This window comes from Capra hircus, chromosome 17 (genome assembly GCF_001704415.2).
Source record: "Capra hircus breed San Clemente chromosome 17, ASM170441v1, whole genome shotgun sequence".
Lineage (NCBI taxonomy): Eukaryota > Metazoa > Chordata > Mammalia > Artiodactyla > Bovidae > Capra > Capra hircus.
The window spans coordinates 14,361,959-14,383,105 of NC_030824.1; the positions used below are offsets into that span (position 1 = coordinate 14,361,959).

At 44.0% G+C, this 21,147-nt stretch overlaps 1 protein-coding gene across 1 annotated transcript in view; it reads left to right on the top strand.

Moving 5' to 3' along the window:
- The window catches only part of SUDS3 (SDS3 homolog, SIN3A corepressor complex component), a 37,646-nt gene extending 19,052 nt beyond the window's left edge, over positions 1-18,594 (top strand). The window contains exons 7-12 of the mRNA XM_005691457.3: positions 252-347; positions 1,317-1,378; positions 1,527-1,548; positions 2,706-2,811; positions 12,056-12,140; positions 15,168-18,594. Of these exons, the coding sequence (XP_005691514.3) occupies positions 252-347; positions 1,317-1,378; positions 1,527-1,548; positions 2,706-2,811; positions 12,056-12,140; positions 15,168-15,266 (470 nt within the window). The 3' untranslated portion in view covers positions 15,267-18,594. The remainder of the gene's footprint in view (positions 1-251; positions 348-1,316; positions 1,379-1,526; positions 1,549-2,705; positions 2,812-12,055; positions 12,141-15,167) is intronic.

Sequence of the window (21,147 nt, forward strand, 5' to 3'; positions counted from 1 at the left end):
GGAGCCGCAGCAGCTGCAGTGGGAAGCTGCAGGGGGCTGCCGTTTCTGAGGGGTGTGTGTGCTTGGGTCAGCCTTCAGAGTCTCCTGAGCACAGGCCCCTCGGAAGTCATCCGGCATCTGACTCAGATGGACTGGACATCCCCCATAAAACAGCCCTGATGGGGTGGCTCTGGGGCTGATAGTCCTACTGTGGATTCTTGCTGACTTCAGGTGGCAGTTGGATAGCTTTACCCATTCCATTCTTGCCACAGACTCCATGGAAGTGAAACCCATCATGACCAGAAAGTTGCGGAGGCGACCGAATGATCCTGTCCCCATCCCAGACAAGAGGAGGAAACCTGCTCCTGATATCCACTCGCATCAAGCCTTCATCACGCCTTTTCCTTTAGACCACTGAATCCTTTGCTTTTCCTTTTGATAGACTGAACATGGCCATTGTCCTACAGGAATTGTCATATTAGGTTGGAAAGAACATATATTCGTCCGTGAGATAGAGGGTGGCCATTTTATGATTGGAGTCCTCAGTTGTTTCTGCTTTGAGTGGGAGGGAGTTGCAGAGAGCAGTCATTTGGAAAGGGACTCTGGGCTCCTTTTACACTCACTTGGAGATTCGGGACAGCTGAAAATTTCATGTGCCCTTGATTTTTCCATGTAGCAAATGAGAATAGTAAGTGCCTCTTGTACTTCGGTCAGCTATATCCCCCAAACAGTGGATTGCAAACTGCTGTTCAATTGAAGCAAAAAAAGAGTTTAGTTAGACGTCAAGAAACCCCTCTCATCATAAGAATGGAAAGGGGATACGTGGTGGGCGGGGGGGCGGGGGGGGCAGGGGGCTGTATTTTATCCTGTTGAGGAGATAATAAATAGCCATTTGTACAGAATGGTTTTCTTATTTATCTGCCAGGAGGACAGGGCATGACTTCAGGTCCCTTCATCTTCCCAACCGAGAATTGAAGCTGCTAGGCAAGATAATGTATGTGTGTGGAAGTCTCAGATCTTCGGGACAAAAGCACTTCACAAGTGGCAGGTGAAGTTTTTTCCTGCATCCTGGGCTCTCACTGTTACTGTAGTTACCTGTGGAGTCTCATTTCACCTTCTTAACCATCGACATTTGTAAGATGGGGGAATGTGGATTCTTTTACATACCTGACTCCACCACGTTGAGTAGGAGGATCAGAAAGTTCTGAGAGGCAAACTGTAGGAACATGGTGGAACTTCCTCTCGCTTGGTAGATTCTCAAACTCTGGCACCATCTTGTTGAATTCTGTTTGCTTAGAAACTGTCCTTTTTAGACACATTCCTTTAACTCTCAACACCCCAGCTCAACTATTTGTTAACAGATGAGCAGATCATGGAGGATCTGAGAACGTTAAATAAGGTACAGTGTGATTTTTTTTAATGTTTATTTGAAAGCTCGGGCTTTATTTTGTTCACATGTTGCTTGTGAAATCACTGTGATACCTTTGATACCTTAAGTTGCATCTGAAATGATTTTCTCTAAGATTTTTTTGTTGTTCTTCCTACAGCTGAAGTCACCCAAGAGACCAGGTAAGTGCACAATGTTACAGGCGTTTGGGCAGCCTTTTATTGTATCATTGGAAAAGCATGTGAATGCCTGACAAGGAGTTGTCATGGTTTTCAAAAAGAAAACATTCATCATTTACCTAAGAGCAGTCATCATGGAAACCAAAGGGGACCTTTAAGCTCATCCTCCCCTGATTTTTATTTTTAACCCTGCTATGTTAAAAGTACCTTTGTTTTTTCCTTAGGATTTATTGTAAAAAAGACATGATTTTTTCCTTTCCTTTGTAGGCATTAGGCATAAGATGTCAGCACAGATCCATTTCTGAAAATGAAATCAGAGGATATTTCAGTATTAGTCACTTGGTAGAGTTCAGCACGAGGCGTGCTTATCCAGTGGCTTTTCACAGGCTGGTTCTCCTAAGGGCCTTTCAGGCTACTCCCAGTCCCAGCTTACAGAAGAGACAGGCCCAGTGTTTAGGGTGCTTCATTCAGAGCAGCACTCAAGGGTCTTTGCTAGGCTGCAAAATAGAACTCTGAACTGGCAAGGCATTTTTTTTGTTGTTGTTTTTAAACATGGTAATTACTTACACATCCGTCCATGAGGTGAGTCTTGTGAAAGGAAACAAGATTCTTGCCACTCTAAATAATTCCCTCCTGAAAGCCACTATGGTCCGGAGAGAAGTTCTGAGTGTCTGAAGGCCTGGTGGGGGCGGGTTGTGAATTTAGATGATTTGATCCCATTTTAGTTATCAGCACTATTAGCTTGACTCGATACATACCCCAGTAACCTGCTCTATCTCTTAATAAATATTTCTAGACATTTAATTTTTATAAATTTAAAGAGATTTTTCCAGTTCTTGCCCACTGGAGCGTCTTATTGTCAGTGGTGTTTTAGTCCTACCCCCAGTCACCTTGGGCACATCCTTAGCCTGCCTGAGCCTCAGGTTTCAGTTTCTCTTCTGTGGGGAGGTTAATCTTTGCCTTGCCTGCTCACAGAGTTGTTTTGAGGATGTGATGTACAAGAATTTTGTTGAATTTCCATTTATTACAATGGTAAGAACTTGAGGATCACGAGGACCCTTACCCCCTTTTAAATAGCATTTCACTTAAAGCATGTTAGTGAATGGACTCGCATGCTTGTGACATGCTTAGTCATGGGAATATCTCTTTGGTTCCTCCAGCATCCCCATCCTCTCCTGAACACTTGCCCACCACCCCTGCAGAGTCTCCAGCCCAGAGATTTGAAGCTCGGATAGAAGACGGCAAACTGTACTACGATAAAAGATGGTAAGTTCTGTGTGAACATAGGTTACTCATTAGTATCTCAAAAGAACCGTTTGGAAAGAGGGCCAGGGCTGTCTCTAGTTATTATTTCAGAGCATGGCTGCTGCTTAACTAAAGGTGGAGGGAGGTTAAGTGTGTCAGGAGTTTTGGATTGATGCTGCTTGTTAGATCTCTGAAGGCAGTGTTCCCCAAAACATGTTCTTCTGATCATGCTGCTGCCACCATGCTAGAACCTGCAGGCTTATATCTTTTGTGGTGCCCCTGTAGCCTGGGGTCAGGGTTTATGTCCCCCTCTGTCTCCCCTTAACTGGGCCCTCTGCATGCTGAAATTAATAGGGGTTCTGTGGAAGAAAAGATTCTGTGGTCAGGTGAGTGTGGGCCGTGGCTGTGTTAACTAATAACTAAGATCAGTGGGTTTCATCATTGTAGCACTCTGGGTCTTCTGATACGCTAATGTACACTGTGAATTTATGAGATGTTACTCAGTACTGTTTATCTGACCAAGGTACCCTTTCACACAGGCTGTCCTGGTGGCTCAGAGGTACAGAATCAGCCTGCCAGTGCAGGAGATGTGGGTTCAGTCCCTGGGTTGGGAAGATCCCCTGGAGGAGGAAGTGGTGTCCCACTCTAGTATTCTTGCCTGGGTAATCCTATGGACAGAGGCGCTTGGGGGGATCGCAGAGAGAAGGACATGAGTGAGTGACTGAGCATGTGTGCACCCTTTTACACCACATCCTGCAGCACAAGTGTTCCAGGGAAAGGTGTAGCCTGAACCATTACTAGTTTAGATTGAAGATGGTTTGAAACCTTCAGGCCACCATTGAGGTCTTTGGAAGGAAATAGCAAAACAATATGAAAAACCTTATTCATGTATTTGCTCTTTTTGTAAAGGTTTCCTACTGTTCGCTCTGTGACTGGGCATCTGCCAGGTGTCAGGTCACTTGGACCCTGCCACCTTTTCTTTAAATTCCCAATTCTTCCTTTTATTCATTGCCCACGTGTAGGCATACTGTTGGTCAGGGTAAGTCATGGTGGACATGTTTTCATGCTGCCTTTCTACTTGTTTGTATGGAGAATGTTTCTCTGGGTTATTGTAGGGTCTCTGTAATTGCCATTTATAATGGTTATATAATGTTTTGAGTTTCAGTCTTTAAACCAAAATTCAAAAATTAGTTATGATTATTTTGAATGTTTTGAGGTTTCTTTAAAAAAAAAAAAAAGCCCCAGTATTAAATGTCTGAAGTTGGTAAAAATGCTCAGAGACCTTGTGGTGCCTGAAGTAAATCAGTTCCACCCGTGAGGTTACAGTGAGTTAATAACCCAGTAGAGGATGAAGGCTGGATCTGTCTGTTAGCCTGATCTTGGTGACTTCTGCTCCTGTCATTTGATTCTTCGGTGTCCTTCTAAAAGGCCAGTTGTGTTGTTTTCTAGGGTTGCTTGTCAGAACACATCACCACTAGATGGCAGGCCCCGACAACTCAACACATCAAGGGGCAAAATAAGATGAAAAATGTTTCTAATAATGAAAACCAAATAACCTTTAAAGATCAAGCCCACACATAAGAACCATCTTCAAAAATGATGAGATTTATCACTAACATCTTTACGAATCTGTGAGTCCTAAAGCCCTGTGATATTTCAGATGATGTTCATTTTGTCATTGCGTCGCTTTCTGTCTTCCTTCTCCTAAGGCTTCGTCCTCAGATTTACGGGATATGAAAAGGCAGTAAAATAAAATTCTTTGTTTTTCTAAAGAAAGGATCCACAGTGACGGGGGTTTCACGGTGTAGACCGTGGTCAGCTGGGATGTGTCCAGCCACCTAAGCATTTGGAAGGCATTTCACTGTCTTTCTCCCAGTGGCAGCAGAGATCTTTCAAGTGTCTGGGAGCATCTGATAATTTCAGTGACTTTCAGGCTGCTTACTCTGTGGTTAAGTATGATGACTGTTGTTTTCTGCATTCTTTGTGTTCCTCTTCTGTGGCCTTGCTAGTCAGAGTTCACGTCACATCTGCTGAGAGAGGGCCCCTCCCTGTCCGCTGGATCTGGCAAGTGTTTGCCAGAATCCTGGCTGATACACTCCCAGTGCAGGACTGGCCTCTCACATCTGACCAGGCTCCTGATGTTTGGCTCCGTGTCCTTGTCAGTTTGGAGGCTCTCATTCTTCCTTCTTTCTCAGTAGTCCTGGCCTATGGCCGAGAGGTCAGCTGAACTGCTTTCTGCTCTTGCCGGTGGCGTGAAGTATTTTTGTGAAACGGTATTTCTGGCAAAATACATTTCATTGAGTTTTAAATGACTTCAGCACAAGGAGTGTGATTTGGGCTGCCCATCTTGGCCTGAACACTTTATCAGGCTACGTTTCACTTGGGAAGATGAGCATCTGCCCTTGCCTCTGGGTATACTGCTTTTAAGATATTTTATGTCCTGCTGGAGGTTTTCCTCACGTTTTGATTTGTACTAATGACCCTCCTTAGAAAGCACTGTGAAAGTAGATGAGATTTTAAGGTGACTCACTGATGGTGCCAGTGGACTGTATTTTCTCCCCTCACTTTAAATCTGGGGCTGCTAAAGTGAATCCAGTGAAATCACCCACGTGCACGGGTGGATTTAACCTTCCGGCCTGGCTTTTATTAATAACTCAAAGCAGTGACTCTTTCTTAATTTTTAATTGGAGGGTAATTGCTTTACCGTGTTGTGTTGATTTCTGCTGTACAGCACCTTGTATCAGTTATAAGTGTACGTATATCCCCTCCCTCTTGAGCCTCCCACCCCCACCTCCCCAGCAGTGCCTCTTTACAGCTGGAATTGGGACTCCTTGCAGTCCTGTGGTTGTAACATGGCATTCATTTTTTTGGGGAAATTAAAGCATTAATATCAGGATTCCCAGGAGGATACAAAATTAAATTAATTCTACCCCTTCTTTGCCCCACTTTTTGACCCACCTTCTAAAGAAATTGCTTTCTTCAATAATAGTAATGGTGGTTCTAGTTCATTGGGTTTAATAGTAGAGGCAAAACTTTAAGGACTTAATTGTAGGAATTCCCCCAGGTCAGAATTGCCATTAGTAATAGAGTCAATTTGACGTTTGGGGCTTGTTCTCTGAGGCTATGTAAAATATTTTTTCAGCAGAGATGAGTTGTAGCTTATCAAACCAGTTCAGTTCAGTCACTTAGTCATGTCCGACTCTGTGTGACCCCATGAATTGCAGCACGCCAGGCCTCCCTGTCTATCACCAACTCCCGGAATTCACTCAGACTCACGTCCATCAAGTCAGTGATGCCATCCAGCCATCTCATCCTCTGTCGTCCCCTTCTCCTCCTGCCCCCAATTCCTCCCAGCATCAGAGTCCTTTCCAATGAGTCAACTCTTCGCATGAGGTGGCCAAAGTACTGGAGTTTCAGCTTTAGCATCATTCCTTCCAAAGAAATCCCAGGGCTGACCTCTTTCAGAATGGACTGGTTGGATCTCCTTGTAGTCCAAGGGACTCTCAAGAGTCTTCTCCAACACCACAGTTCAAAAGCATCAATTCTTCGGTGCTCAGCCTTCTTCACAGTCCAACTCTCACATCCATACATGACCACAGGAAAAACCATAGCCTTGACTAGACGGACCTTAGTTGGCAGAGTAATGTCTCTGCTTTTGAATATACTGTCTAGGTTAGTCATAACTTTCCTTCCAAGGAGTAAGCGTCTTTTAATTTCATGGCTGCAATCACCATCTGCAGTGATTTTGGAGCCCCCAAAAATAAAGTCTGACACTGTTTCCACTGTTTCCCCATCTATTTCCCATGAAGTGATGGGACCGGATGCCATGATCTTTGTTTTCTGAATGTTGAGCTTTAAGCCAACTTTTCCACTCTCCACTTTCACTTTCATCAAGAGGCTTTTTAAAAGTTCCTCTTCACTTTCTGCCATAAGGGTGGTGTCATCTGCATATCTGAGGTTAATTGGTTTTAAAAAAAAAGAATACATTTTTACTAATTTAACTCAATTTTTGTTCCTTTTTTTTAACATTCTTTGAACATACTTTGAATTTTCTGCTATTTTAATTAGTATTTAGAATTAGCAAGTAAATTTGTATGGTAAGGTTGCCATATACTTTCTGGTTTTATCTTGAAAACTTACCCCTCCTATCACCCACTATGTATGAATACTTTAATTTCTGAGGACTTGTTTTTTCCCAGAGAATTTGGGTAATTAGTAGATTTGATATTCAGGGATAATGGTTCCCCAGGATCACTGTGATGCGAGAGAACCCACTGGAGGTCCCAGAGCCTCTGCTTCAGAAGGACTTGGGAGTCAAGTTTGGGAAACAGTGGTGGCCAGCTCTCCTGGGGAGCACACAGTAGGCACAGGAGCATGTGAGCAGTGGTGGGCGTTCAGTGACCCCAGAGCAGGCAGGGTTGAGAGGTGGCCAGTCGTGTAAGTCCTAGACCATTTCCCAGGCTTACCGGACCAGATTGCATTTACTCCCAGTATCTACTTTAAAGCCAGGCTGGTATGTTGGCATTTGGATGCTGAGTGTATTGGGAGGAAGATACAGTGCATCCCAGGACAGCTGTTCTGACTGTCTCCCAGAATTGCCTTTAACAGATATTAAGACATGATTTGTGACATTAAGTTTTCTTCTCACTATTTTTTGGTTACTTTGGTATTTTCCAGTATCGCGGCTTATAAGTAAGTGAAAGTGAAGTCGCTCAGTCGTGTCCAACTCTTTTCGACCCCATGGGCTATAGCCTACCAGGCTCCTCCCTCTGTGGGATTATCCAGGCAAGAGTACTGGAGTGTGTTGCCATTTCCTTCTCCAGGGGATCTTCCCAACACAGGGATCGAACCTGGGTCTCCCGCATTCCAGGCAGATGCTTTAACCTCTGAGCCACCAGGGAAGCCCATAAGTAAGTACAGTATACTTTTTAATACAAGTAATAAGGCTTCCCTGGTGGTTCAGACAGTGAAGAGTCTACCTGCAATACAAGAGACTCAGGTTTGATACCTGGGTCGGGAAGATCCCCTGGAGAAGGAAATGGCAATCCACTCTAGTATTCTTGCCTGGAGAATTCCATGGACAGAGGAGCCTGGTGGGCTACAGTCCATGTGGTTGCAAAGAGTCGAATATGACTAGGTGACTAATGCTTTCACACTTTTGTACCTATCTATTCAAGAAAAGAGGAAAACCATTCAGTGGAAAGAAATATCATTCTTTTCTGAGGTTTTTATTTTATATTTTGGTGAAATTTTAATATATATTTAATAGACATTTTAATATATAAGCTTACCTGTTTTTTTTCTGTGTATATGATACACACGTAACACACATTATGTTGTATTATGTACCCAGGGACATAATGGATGTAGTTTTTTTCTTGACCTAGCAGTATATTGAGCACATTTCACACTAGTTATATACTTCTATACCACACCTACTTATGACCTTTCTTTATTAAAGTATTTAGAAAGTAGTATCAGGGTGACTTGAGGCTAGTTGCATGTTGTTTTGTGTTTTTTATCTCTTTAATAACTCATAATCCCCATAGAGTAGCTGTGAATAGTCTCCCCTTCTGTTTTTATTCTAACCATTACTCACAACTTTACCAGTTACACAGGATGGTTGGCTGAGATGTGGAAGGGAAACTCAAGTTTGAGTTTTGCGTGAACCAGTTTACCCTTTCCTTATGTTCTGTAATAATTAACATATTTAGTGTTATGGAGGTCTCCTGACCCAGTTTACCAACTAATCCCTGGCCAAAAGCAACTTTAAAGCTGAGTTGCTTTAAACCAGTGTTGCTGTTCTAATTGAATCTATGATTCTGTTTCTTTTCATAGTGTTCTCAGGAAATAAATTGACTTGGAAACTTAAGTTTTCAGCTCTAAGTAGCATGTTAAAGAGTGCTTAGAACCTTGATTGAAAAAAGCCCATTTGGGCGTGAAGTGAAAGTGAAAGTCGCTCAGTTGTGTCCAACTCTTTGCAACCCCATGGGCTGTATAGTCCATGGAATTCTCCAGGCCAAAATACTGGAGTGGATAGCCATTTCCTTCTCCAGGCGATCGTCCCAGCCCAGGGATCAAAGCCAGGTCTCCCACACTGCAGGTAGATTCTTTACCAGCTGAGCCATAGGGAAGCTGTTGTAGGTGTTAAGTGCATCCTTAACTGTGATTTCTTAGCACTGGGTTATTTCATTGTACCAGCAAAACAGAGTCTGTCTTCTTCCCCAACAGAAATCGTGGTAAGATGGCGATGCTTTGTTGGGAGATGCATTTTGGTGGAAGCTACATGAGTTGGTGGGTCTGTTAAGTCAGTTCTGCACAGCCAGAATGAATCAAAGGTTATGTTCTTGACTGTACTGGACTGGCCCAGGCCACCGTTGCCAGCAGCACCTCTACTGATGTTTCCAGCTCTGGTCACACAGCAGCTACTCCTTCCCTTGTGGCAGCTGTTAAGAGACTCATTTGTGCTTTGGCCCTGGTTTCCTCACTTTCATCCTTGGCCTTGTCCCTGAACTTGTAAAAGAAAGTGAAGATGGTCCTGCACTACAGGCCAAGAGAATAGATGCAGAGACTGAAAGGGGGAGAGTCTTGTCTTATCTCCTGGTCAGTTCTCCCAACTGACCAGGGCAAAGTTAGGTACCTTTTGGTCCAAGTCTAATGCTCAGAACTTCACCTAGTTAGACTTGGCAGGTATGAGTATTTAATAGTCACTGCCACTATATTCAAAGCTCCTGACAGCAGAGACCCTGTGGCCTTGTTGGCTGTCTGCCCCAACTCTCTAGGGTGGCCAGTGATACAGTGAGTGGCTAATGAGTATTTGCTGAATGAGCAATCAGAATAAGGGCTGAATTTGACCTATTGTCTTGTTGAGAAAGGCAGGCCAAATTTGCTTATTTTGTATTTGTTATCTGAACAAATAGAAAATAATGGAACAGTGTGTTCAAGCCCATCTATTCATTTTGTCCACCCTCCTGCCTTAGTGTTTTGGGGGTAGAGATAGAGAGTAGGGACATAGGTTTTACTTGAAAAATTATAATTTACTTTTTGAACTGGGTCAGTTCAGTTCAGTCGCTCAGGCATGTCTGACTCTTTGCGACCCCATGAACCACAGCACTCCAGGCCTCCCTGTCCATCACCAACTCCTGGAGCCTACCCAAACTCATGTCCATCGAGTTGGTGATGCCATCCAACCATCTCATCCTCTGTTGTCCCCTTCTCCTCCTACCCTCAGTCTTTCGCAGCATCAGGATCTTATTCAAATAAGTCAGCTCTTCGCATCAGGTGGCCAAAGTATTGGAGTTTCAGCTTCAACATCAGTCCTTCTGATGAACACCCAGGACTGATCTCCTTTATGATGGACTGGTTGGATCTCCTTGCAGTCCAAGGGACTCTCAAGAGTCTTCTCCAACACCACAGTTCAAAAGCATCAATTCTTTGGCACTCAGCTTTCTTCACAGTCCAACTCTCACATCCATACATGACCACTGGAAAAACCATAGCCTTGACTAGATGGACCTTTGTTGGCAAAGTAATGTCTCTGCTTTTGAATATGCTATCTAGGTTGGTCATAACTTTCCTTCCAAGGAGTAAGTGTCTTTTAATTTCATGGCTGCAATCACCATCTGCAGTGATTTTGGAGCCCCCAAAAATAAAGTCTGACACTGTTTCCACTTTTTCCCCATCTATTTGCTATGAAGTGATGGAACCAGATGCCATGATCTTCGTTTTTTGAATGTTGAGCTTTAAGCCAACTTTTTCACTCTCCTCTTTCACTTTCATCAAGAGGCTTTTTTTAGTTCCTCTTCACTTTCTGCCATAAGGGTGGTGTTATCTGCATATCTGAGGTTATCGATATTTCTCCCAGAAATCTTGCTGCCATCTTGTGCTTCTTCCAGCCCAGCATTTCTCACAATGTACTCTGCATAGAAGTTAAATAAGCAGGGTGACAATATACAGCCTTGATGTACTCCTTTTCCTATTTGGAACCAGTCTGTTGTTCCATGTCCAGTTCTAACTGTTGCTTCCTGACTTCATATAGGTTTCTCAAGAGGCAGGTCAGGTGGTCAGGTATTCTCAACTCTTTCAGAATTTTCCACAGTGTATTGTGATCCACACAGTCAAAGGTTTTGGCATAGTCAATAAAGCAGAAATAGATGTTTTTCTGGAACTCTCTTTTTTGATGATCCAGTGGTTGGCAATTTGATCTCTGGTTCCTCTGCCTTTTCTAAAACCAGCTTGAACATCTGGAAGTTCATGGTTCACATACTGCTGAAGCCTGGCTTGGAGAATTTTGAGCATTACTTTACTAGTGTGTAAGATGAGTGCAATTGTATGGTAGTTTGAATATTTTTTGGCATTGCCTTTCTTTGGGATTGGAATGAAAACTGACCCTTTCCAGTCCTGTGGCCACTGCTGAGTTTTCCAAATTTGCTGACATATTCAGTGCAGCACTTTCACAGCATCATCTTTCAGGATTTGAAATAGCTCAGCTGGAATTCCATCAGCTCCACTAGTGAACTGGGTCACATAGTCTTAAAAAAAAAACAAAATACAGAGTTGGTTTTCCATCCCTTTTCTTGGCCCCCTTTTCCACTCTGCAGTGAGACCAAGAATGTTGATTTTAGACTTAGAAGATTAGGAGGTTGTCTAATCCAAGGATGGAAGCATTGAAATTAAACCTGAAATCCAGGCTGTTCCTCAAATATAAATTAAGACTCCTTTAATTATATTTTTTGTTGTGATGGTATTTTTTTTCTTCCCTCCTTTTCTTCATTTCTTTATTACTTTCTTAAATTTTTGCCAGTACTTACATACTTAAAATTTTAAGAGGGTAAAGTGAAAGTGAAGTGAAAGTTGCTCAGTCGTGTCTGACTCTTTGCAACCCCATGGACTATACAGTCCATGGAATTCTCCAACTCAGAATACTGGAGTAAGTAGCCTTTCCCTTCTCCAGGGGATCTTCCCAACCCAGGGATTAAACCCAGGTCTCCCACATTGCAGGTGGATTCTTTACCAGCTGAGCCACAAGGAAAGCCCTTATGTTAAATATTCTTACCAAAAAAGAAGAAAAAAGCTACAAAACTATAGTTATGATAAAAAGGGTGGGAGGAGACAGATGTTTATGATGGGTTGTGATGATTTCATGGGTATGTACTTGTCCTCAAACTCACTGATTTGTGTACATTAAATATGTACCACATTTCAGATGTCAATTATATCTCAAAAAAGTGGTTAAAAAAATAAGTGTATGTCTTGTTTCTGGCAGGTACCATAAGAGCCAAGCCATCTATCTGGAGTCAAAGGACAACCAGAAACTGAGCTGTGTGATCAGCTCTGTCGGAGCCAACGAAGTAAGGACTGAGCTAATTCTAACTCCCTCACCCTTTAGGAGTGCAAAATGGGACAAACCTACAGTGCAAGTACCACCAAGAAAGAACAGTGGAATCATTATATTGTATGTGGGTTAGATTTGAAAGATAGCACTTTCAGGCAGAAATTGCACATACTGTTCTTGAAAGTCTCTTACTTTGCATGACTACAGTCTATGCGGGTTTGTATATTCCCTGTGATTGTGAACTCCCTACAGAGTAGTGGAGTTGGGCACCACTGAGATAGGCTGCAGGAAGGAACACAAGGCAAGTCAGCTTGCTGTCTGCACATTCAAATCATGCCGCTTTTTAAGGAAACAATCCACTGAGGATGGGACTTGCCTGTGGAGCCAGCTCGTCTTTGTTGTTCTCTCTCTCGAGCGCCCATGGGTACTCAGATTTGTTTCTCGCTCTGAGGATCTAACAAGGCACCTGGCACACAGTAAATGCTCAGTAAATGGGTGGTGGTCTCTTCTGACCCACACGCCACTCCTCGCCTGCTGTCTCTCTAATCCTGCATGTCCTGTTGTGCTTCTGAGCAAGGAGATGCTAGGCTCATATCTTCAGGGACTGGTGTCCTCCAGTTACTCTTGTAGGATGGGGGCTGATTGAAAGTCAGCTCACAGGGTCATGAGGCCGAGGACGATGGGACTGGCCTGTGAGTTCTCCTGCTGGCCCTTCTTTAGCAGGCTGTCAGCAGTGTGTAACTGGCTATTGTTAGTAGTCAAAAAATAGTTTAAAACTTTAATAGCTGTTTTGGCTTGATCTTTTATCAATCCACAAATGTCTGTAAAGAAATTGATTTTTATGTGTCTACCCTCCAACTTAGTCATGCCAGGGCACAGTAAATCTAATGAAGCTGGATTATAAAATAACTTAAGCCTATTCTATTCTCCCAGCTTCCTGAATTGAAAATGCCCTCCAGTGTGGCTAGTTTGCAGAATGATTGTTTACTTAGTAGTTACAGAGAGATTACCAAATAAATGAATGTCATTTTTCTGTAGGCTTGGGATCTGTGTGTCATCTCAAGCCAAGTCAGAACAGGGCATCTCAGAAGCCTGCTATTCCCTGGCAGTAGGCTTTGCAATTTCACAGCAGAGCACATGTGCCTGGCCCTGTGGGCCACTGTACAAGGTACATGTGGCTTCCTGGTACCTGAACCTAACTTCAGAACCTGTCCTGTGACCTCAGGACTTTCAGGAAAATAGAAATGCAAATTAGGTTTGTTTTTTTTTTTCTTTTGAAGATTGTCACCCTTTGACAGAGTATCTGTGAGATCTGACAAGGGAACAGTGAGACTGAGACATGTCTCCTGGAGGGAAGAAGCCTCAGTGCATTGGAGCCTTGCAACTCTGGCAACGGGGAAACTTTTCTCAATTCTTGGAAATATTTCAGCTCATTTTTTTAGGTCAAATCCTAAGCAACACTGAAGCTACTTGGCCACTGCATAACTTGACCGTGGGCAGACTTGGTGCGTGGGTTGTGGGTCTGAGCATGTTGGTGACTGCCTGCTTGTTTAGCCCTCCTTGGAGTCAGTTTTCAGTTTAAAATGGTTCTACAAGATCCTTTAGAAGTTTGGCTTCATGTGAGGTCTTTATGTTTAAACCAGGGTACTTGACTAAAGCCTTTGTGTTGTTAAATAATCACAGTAAGGAAATTGAGATGAAACTGAAAATAGTCTGTGTGTGTCCCCTGACCCCCCGGTGGGTCAGATGGTAAAGAATCTATCTGCAATGCAGGAGACCTGCGTTTGATCCCTGGGTCAGAAAGATCCCCTGGAGAAGGGAATGGCTACCCACTCCAGCATTCTTGCCTGGAAAATTCCGTGGACTGAGGAGCCTGGCCGGCTACAGTCTGTAGGGTTGCAAGGAATCAGATGTGACTGAGCGACTTTTTTGAATAAGCTTTTTTAAAGCCTGAAAAATCAATGGGGGAAAGAGGAGAGCTGTGAACTTGCACTTGCATATATGGTGAGATGCAGATCTTTAAAAGACTTACATTACACTTTTATCTCCATCTGATTGCATGTTAGGTACATGGTTGAGAGAACAGGTGAGACCAAGAGTCAGGCGCTGTGGTTTAGTGAGGGAAGAGCAAGGGGCCTTGATGTCGTGTGCCAAGGTTTCCATCAGACAAGTGGACTCAGCCTTGCTCTTCCGTAACGTGGGGATGATGCCAGTACTTACTTCTGAGGGTTTTTCTGAGAATGAAGGAGCTCAGCTTGGTCATCACAATGCCTGGCCACCAGGAATTCCTCCCTCAGGTGGGGTGAATGATGGAGGGGTAGCCCTCCTTCCCCTCCCTGGCTGCAGGATGCTGTGTATTGAGTGCCCCTGGCAGCTCTGGCAGGCCCCCTGCTGGAAGAGTTCTTTCTCAGTTCTGTGGAAGAATATACCTGCCCTGTCCAGTGCCAGATGTCTGATCGCATCTGTGGGAGAATGATATGGTCAGGAGGGAAGGACTGTCTTAAGCTAATTTGTCTTTTCAGCATCCTAATTGGACTTTCACTCACTCACAGGCATTTTTTGTTGTTAATTTTTCTGTCCTTTCTTGTTATGACCATTAGCCTTAATTGCCAGGAAACTAGAGTTCTGGAAGGCTGTACCATGAAAGTCCCTTGGGTCAAGGAAAATATTTTCCTATTTGATTGGAAGTTTGTTTATCAATATGTGTGTCTTAATGTTGCTAATGCTGTAATCAAACCAAACCAGAAAGAGTCCTTAAGATGGAGGCAGAAATGAAAAAGAAACTCAGGATCACTGTGCTTTCCATTTTTGTACTCAAAAGTTGTAAAAGAGGTGACTGGAAGAAATGAGTTCACAGGCGGATGCCTACTGTCTGCAGTGGAGGCCAGAGGTCAAGGAGGTGTCCATGAAGGCCTCTTGGGTTGACAGGAAGAGGTTGCCAGCTGTCTGCTGGCACCTAGTTCATGCAGACATCCCTGTGCTCTGAAACATGTGTCCCTCAGTACTGGCTTCTCATCCTGTTCCTTTTCCTTCTTCCCCACAGATCTGGGTGAGGAAGACAAGCGACAGCACCAAGATGAGGATTTATTTGGGCCAGCTTCAGCGTGGGCTCTTTGTGATCCGCCGGAGGTCAGCGGCTTGATGTTCTCCAGTATTCTTCTTCCCTCGACCCCTTTTCTGGAATGGTTTTTGGTTTTGTCTTGTTTTCTTAATAGAAAATTTTTAACTTGGGAATGGCTCCTTGGCCTTGGCAGACGGAGAACACTGTGGTGGATTCCGCAAGGCACTCTCGTGGCCAGCCCCGTCCCGCCTTGCATCGTTCTTTCCCTGCGTCAACTTCTTCTAGTCGTCCGTCACCCTGAGACTGTTGTGCGCTCTGGAGCATTGGGAGTTGGCTTTACCGATTTTTTTTTTTTTTGGCTTATGCTTTGTCTTTTGTTTTTTCTCTTTTAAAGCCTCCTCTAAGTTTGAAGAGAGAGCTCTCTCTATTATCTGTAGGCCTTTCTTCCATGGCGAGGAGCAGGAAGGGGTACCCTCTGCAATGCGTTTTCACCTTTTGAATCCAATCAGTGGATCACGTAGGTCCCTTCCTTGTCAAGCACAGTTCACTGCTTCCTCAGAAGCGTGGGGCAGAGGTCCTAGCAGAAGAGCCATTCTCCGGACTCGAAGCCTTCTTGGAGAAATGAATGTCTTGTGTTACGTCTGGTGTGTTCCATCCATTCCACCGGCTGAAAGACAGAAAAATTTGCGTGAGAGACAACGTGCACTGCAGTAAACAGGGCTAGGGCAGGGAAAGTGTTTCATATTCATAAAGTGCTGAAGTTACTGATTTCAGATGTTGTTTAGACAAGTGGTTTATTCACACGGTTTTATTCTAGCTCAGTCTGGAACACAAAGTGATCATTTCAGAAATGTTAGTGAGTAGTTCGCTGTTGTCTCCTGCTCCCAAGTAGATGAGGTGGTCCCTGCTGCCAGCTGATGGTCTGGGTTGTCTGTGGGGAGGCGAGATGGATGGTGGAGCCATCAGTGATCTGCACACTCTAACTCAGATCACACTCTTGTTGCTGATGCCAGTGTTTCACCTTGGCCATTCCAAACCCATGAAACCTTGTCAGCTCCCAGGAGCTCTGGCCCAGGTTGGAGACAAAGAAGGCCATGACCGCCATTAAACCCACACTCTCCCTAAATGAATCCTGATGAAACAGCCTGACCTGCTCACGTTCCTTCACTCTCCAAATTGGACAGATGACTTACTGGCTGATTGTTTGCTTTAATATTCTTGTTGCCATCTTAAGATGTTAAAATATTCGGGTCAAGTGTTAGCATTTCTGAGCAATCAGTAGACGTTATGTGTCCTGGGAGACCTTTGTAAGCAATTCCCTTGGTCTCAAGTGATTGTCTTCATATTATCTCTTGATACACATGTCCCAAAGTAGGTTGTGGAGCTGTGAGGACAAGTAGATTACCTTCTCGAGTCCTGGCTTCAACAGAGACCAACCTTAGTGACCCAGAGTAAAGGCTTGTACAGGTACATTTGAGTTTTAATTTATAATCCAGTTTTTCTCTCATTTTCTTCTGGTGTTGGAGTCTCATTTAGAAAATAGGATAAATGACGTCATTTATCAGAAGTTGCCTGGGCGTTCTGAGTTTCTCTGCCTTCCAGCCTCCCACGGTGATGATTTTTACAGTAGTGAACCAGATCTGCACTAAACAGGGCCTTCACCTTTTACTTTTTCTTGGCAGCCTTTGCTCTAAGGGCGGCCCTCTCTTGGCTGAATTTTCGCTGTGGGGTGTGTCACCTCCCATAATATCAGGGAGCTCTTTGTTATCCCCTTGCACAGTGTGCTGGAAATTTATTTAGATGTATTTTGTGTGTGTTGCCATCAAAGATGGTTTAAAAAAATTTTTTTTTTTTAATGATTGTCTTTCTACCACTACTCTCTAGTTTCTCTGGGGGGTGGGTGGGGTGGTGGTGGTAAGAATTGTGTTGATAACAACTTTCCGTGTTGAAGCAGCAGCAACTCACCTTGTTTTCTGGCCTTGCCTGGTGGTTCCTTCATGCTTTCATGAAAAGATTAGTGATTTGAAGACCAGGCACTTCAGCCTTTTCCCTTCTGTAAATTGGAGGATGTTTGAGGCCACGCTTCAGCATGGACTCGGCCACACCACTACCTTCCCCTCAGTATCCTCACAACCCTTCACAGTCATGATGTGGTGAGAATGAGGGAGACCGTGTGGTCCACTTGAGACATGGCACAGTAAATTATATTCCTGATCCTGGTAGATCTGCTTTTTATTGAGTCACTCCAGAGGTGAAGAGTCAGCAGTTCTGCCCCTGTGGTTGGTGACCAGGGAGGGAAGAGCCTCCTTGTTAGGAGATAGAGGTGCTTTTATGATGGGCAAAGTCAAATAAGACAAGGAAAAGACAGATTCTGAGCTTCCTAGAATAAGAGGGGCCTGGCTTTAACCCAGGTGGTTATTCTTCTTCCAAAAGGCTTTTGTCTCATCAGTGCACCAGATAAATTCCCAGATTCAAACTATTTCCTGAAAGTGGTACTTGGATAAAGTGTGGTTCAGACAATTCCAATCAATAACCTATACATTTGTTAATCTGATCAAGAACCTGTATGTGTGTGATTCTGTTCAAGAAGCTGTGTGTGTGTGATCCTGATCAAGAACCTGTACACGTGTTTTGTCGTGGCGTCAGCCTCACGCGGTGCCCGCGCTGTTTGCTGCAGGTGCGCCCTAATATTTATTTTACCTCCACCCAGGAGCTGTGTCTCCCTCATCTCCCTCTCTAAGCCAGTGTCCTCTTGAACAGTTTCCAGATTTCTGTAGCCATACCAAAGCCAGGATATTTTCCTTGATTTGGATACCAGTATTTATAGAAGTCTAACTAACTACCTAACTTTAAGTTTTTTTTTTAAGAAATTCTAACTGGGGCCAGTAGAAGATCCCAGAAGCTGATCTGCAAATCAAGCTACTTGTATTGGTGTGTGAGACCCTGTGTTTAGGATTGGATGACTTTTCTAAGAGAAATACTGGGGGGTGGGATGGAATGGGTTTGGTTGCAATGTTTTTTTTTTAAACCTAACTTGACTGGGTTGAGGGTGGGGGTGGGGTCCTATTTTTTACAATATTTTTGTTTTTTATTTTCTATTAACATTTCCTTTTACCCTTGAATTTTTACTAAAATTCCTCCTGATAAAAAAATCTTGTTTCTAATCTGGGAATTTGAAATCTCGGTACTTAATGTTACACCATTTTTTCCAAAGAGTTTAAAACACTTTAATACCAGAACATGGCAAAAAATAATAATAACATACAGCCATTTCAAGCAGTTGGTGGGCTTTTTTTTTAATACAATAACATCATTAACTGGTACATTAAATGTTCTGAGAGGTGAATGTAACAAGTAGAGGGTTTTTTTTTTTTCTTTAAATGACAATAAACTTTCAAAGAGAAAACCAGCATGTAATCTGTGTGACATCCATTGATTGCCTAAATGATTAAAATTTATTTTAGGTTTTCCCTTCAGTGGTCATGGGGAAGGAAGTTGGAGAAGAGGGAGGGACCTCCTAGACAGTAGCTTGCTGTGAAGAGTGAGATATGCATGATGTCCAAGATGAACTCCCAGGTCTGTAAAGAGCCAGTCTACGGTTGTTGACCCTTAAGTGTAGCCAGCTAAGCTGTCTTCTGCTCAGAAAGGATAGAAGAACCTGATTAAAAATGGAGTAAATACAGTTGACCTAAGGTAGGAAAGGCCTTAAGGTAAACTGGTCTGATGAGGAGGATGCTGTTCATTGAGAACTCGAGAGCAGTACTTGCCAGTCTCACCAAAAAATATGGTGTTTCTACAGCTCCCCAGGGTGGGGTGAAGTGATGAGGTCGCTTTCTGTCCCCGGGGGCCAACGACATCTTGTGCTCACAGCCCAGTTGTGCTTGTAACACCCATTGGGAAGGGCTGCTCCACACTTTGGATAATGGAGAAGGGCAGTCACAATCTGAATAATTCTTTATTGTTATTGTAACTACTCGTTGGAAATGAGTTGTTTATTGTTATTCCTACAACTCATTGGAAATGACCCTGATGCTGGGAAAGATTGAAGGTTAAAGGAGAAGACGGCAGCAGAGGAAGAGATGATTAGATAGCATCACCGATCAGTGGACATGAATTGGAGCAAACTCCGAGTGATAGCAGAGCACAGAGAAATCTGACATGCTGCAGTCCATCGGGACGCAGAGTCAGACATGACTTAGCAACTGAACCGCCACAACAGTCATATAGAAAAGTGCACAAATCTTAATTGTACAAGTTTTTTCCCAGTGTGAGCACATACGTGTAACCAGCATCAAGACCAAGAGACAGCGTCCATGAGCTCCATAGACCTTCAGTTATCATTCCTTGCCCCGGTAACTGCTTGCCTGACAAGTTTCCTCTGTTCTAAGCACCTTAGCCTTCCAGCTTTTCAGGTCTATGGGCCTTTCCATAGTTGCAGAAAAGCCAAGTCTCTGGTGTAGGCTAGGGGCTGTGGACCGGGGATGTGAGAGCTCCATAGGAGGTGTTTTCTCACTTAATCGTGGCAGTAATCTGTTGAACTGATACAAAATCAGTCCAAGGCTTCTTTGAAACCCAGAGATCAGCACCACGCCTGGTAAGTGCTCTGTGAATGGTGGCTGTCGAGTAGTGTTAGTGTAAAATGATAGGTAAAGTGAGGTAGACTGGTCAGTAAGCATGGCTGCAGCTCCCGGCGCTGTGCCCTTCACCTGCATCCTCTCGTAGCCTTGTAACAGTCTTGGAGGGAGCACGTCATTGTTGTCACCAGTTTACGGAGGAGGAAGCAGGTTCTATTAGTCACAGAAAATGGTTCAGCAACTTCTCCAAGGTCACATACTGAGGGGCTGAGTCCAGATCTTTTGGATTCTAAGCCAGCTTTCCTACCTGCTACCTTTTGCTGTCCTTTCCCGACCTCTTCTGTTAAAATCAGATTCAGTATTCTCACCTTTCTCCTTCAGTGCTTCCCTGGCTGTTTGCTTTTATCTGTTCTCACCTCTTGGACACACATCCAGAGCAAGTTTTAGAGGTGAAAACACTTGGTCAGACCCTTCCCCTTGCCAGATGACTCTGGCATTCTCCCTTGGTAGGAGAGCAGCTCCCGAGAGCTAAACTGGCCAGGAGGTTGACTACCTTTGAAAAGGCATGAGTGTGCCAGTTCTGCAGGAGAAGGAACCGTTGAGAACACAAAGAGTCTTCCATCTGGATGGAGCTGACTTGATCTCATGAGCAGTGAGAGCAAGGCTCCAGAGGGAAACACGGATCTGTTTTTCCAACCCACTTTCTTCCTGCCTTTCCTGTGTATAAAGTGAGGAGGAGGGTTAGGAGCCATTGACCTGCTTCTAAAATGTGGGCAGAGAGCTAAATATCTGACATGGTGCTGTACTCTGCACATCGCATCCTGTGGAGTCACCGGCTGGAAGAGAGCCACAGGGTTCCACATCACTTGCTGCAAGCTCAGCACCCACCAGCAACCTGGGCAGGAGCAGGAACGGAACCAATTTCTGGTCTCTCACTAGTGTTAGAGACTCCCCAAGCCCCATCTTTGGGTAAGTACTTTCCCAGCAAGGTGCATTGGGACTTCGTTGGCAGTCCAGTGGTTAAGACGCTGCCTCATTGCAGGGGGTATGGGTTTGACCCCTGGTCAGGGAACTTAGATTCTGTGAGCTGCATGGCATGGCCAAAAAAAAAAAGCACTAGATGGAACGAACTAGAATACGGCACCACCAGCTCACCCTGTGGGACCTAATAGCATGGCCAGAAATACATTAGCTATAGCAACTTTTTTTAGTGCTAACTGGAATTGATATTTTTGTGAATAGGTGTGATTATTAAGACAAAGAGATACATATGTTTAGGAGGCTCCCCAGGGGAGTGAGGTAGATAAGACTCAGCGTAGGTACCTAGGTGCTTAATCCCTTTAACCCATTTTCTCTAATCTGTGTCTGCTCAGTTCCCTGAAAGACAG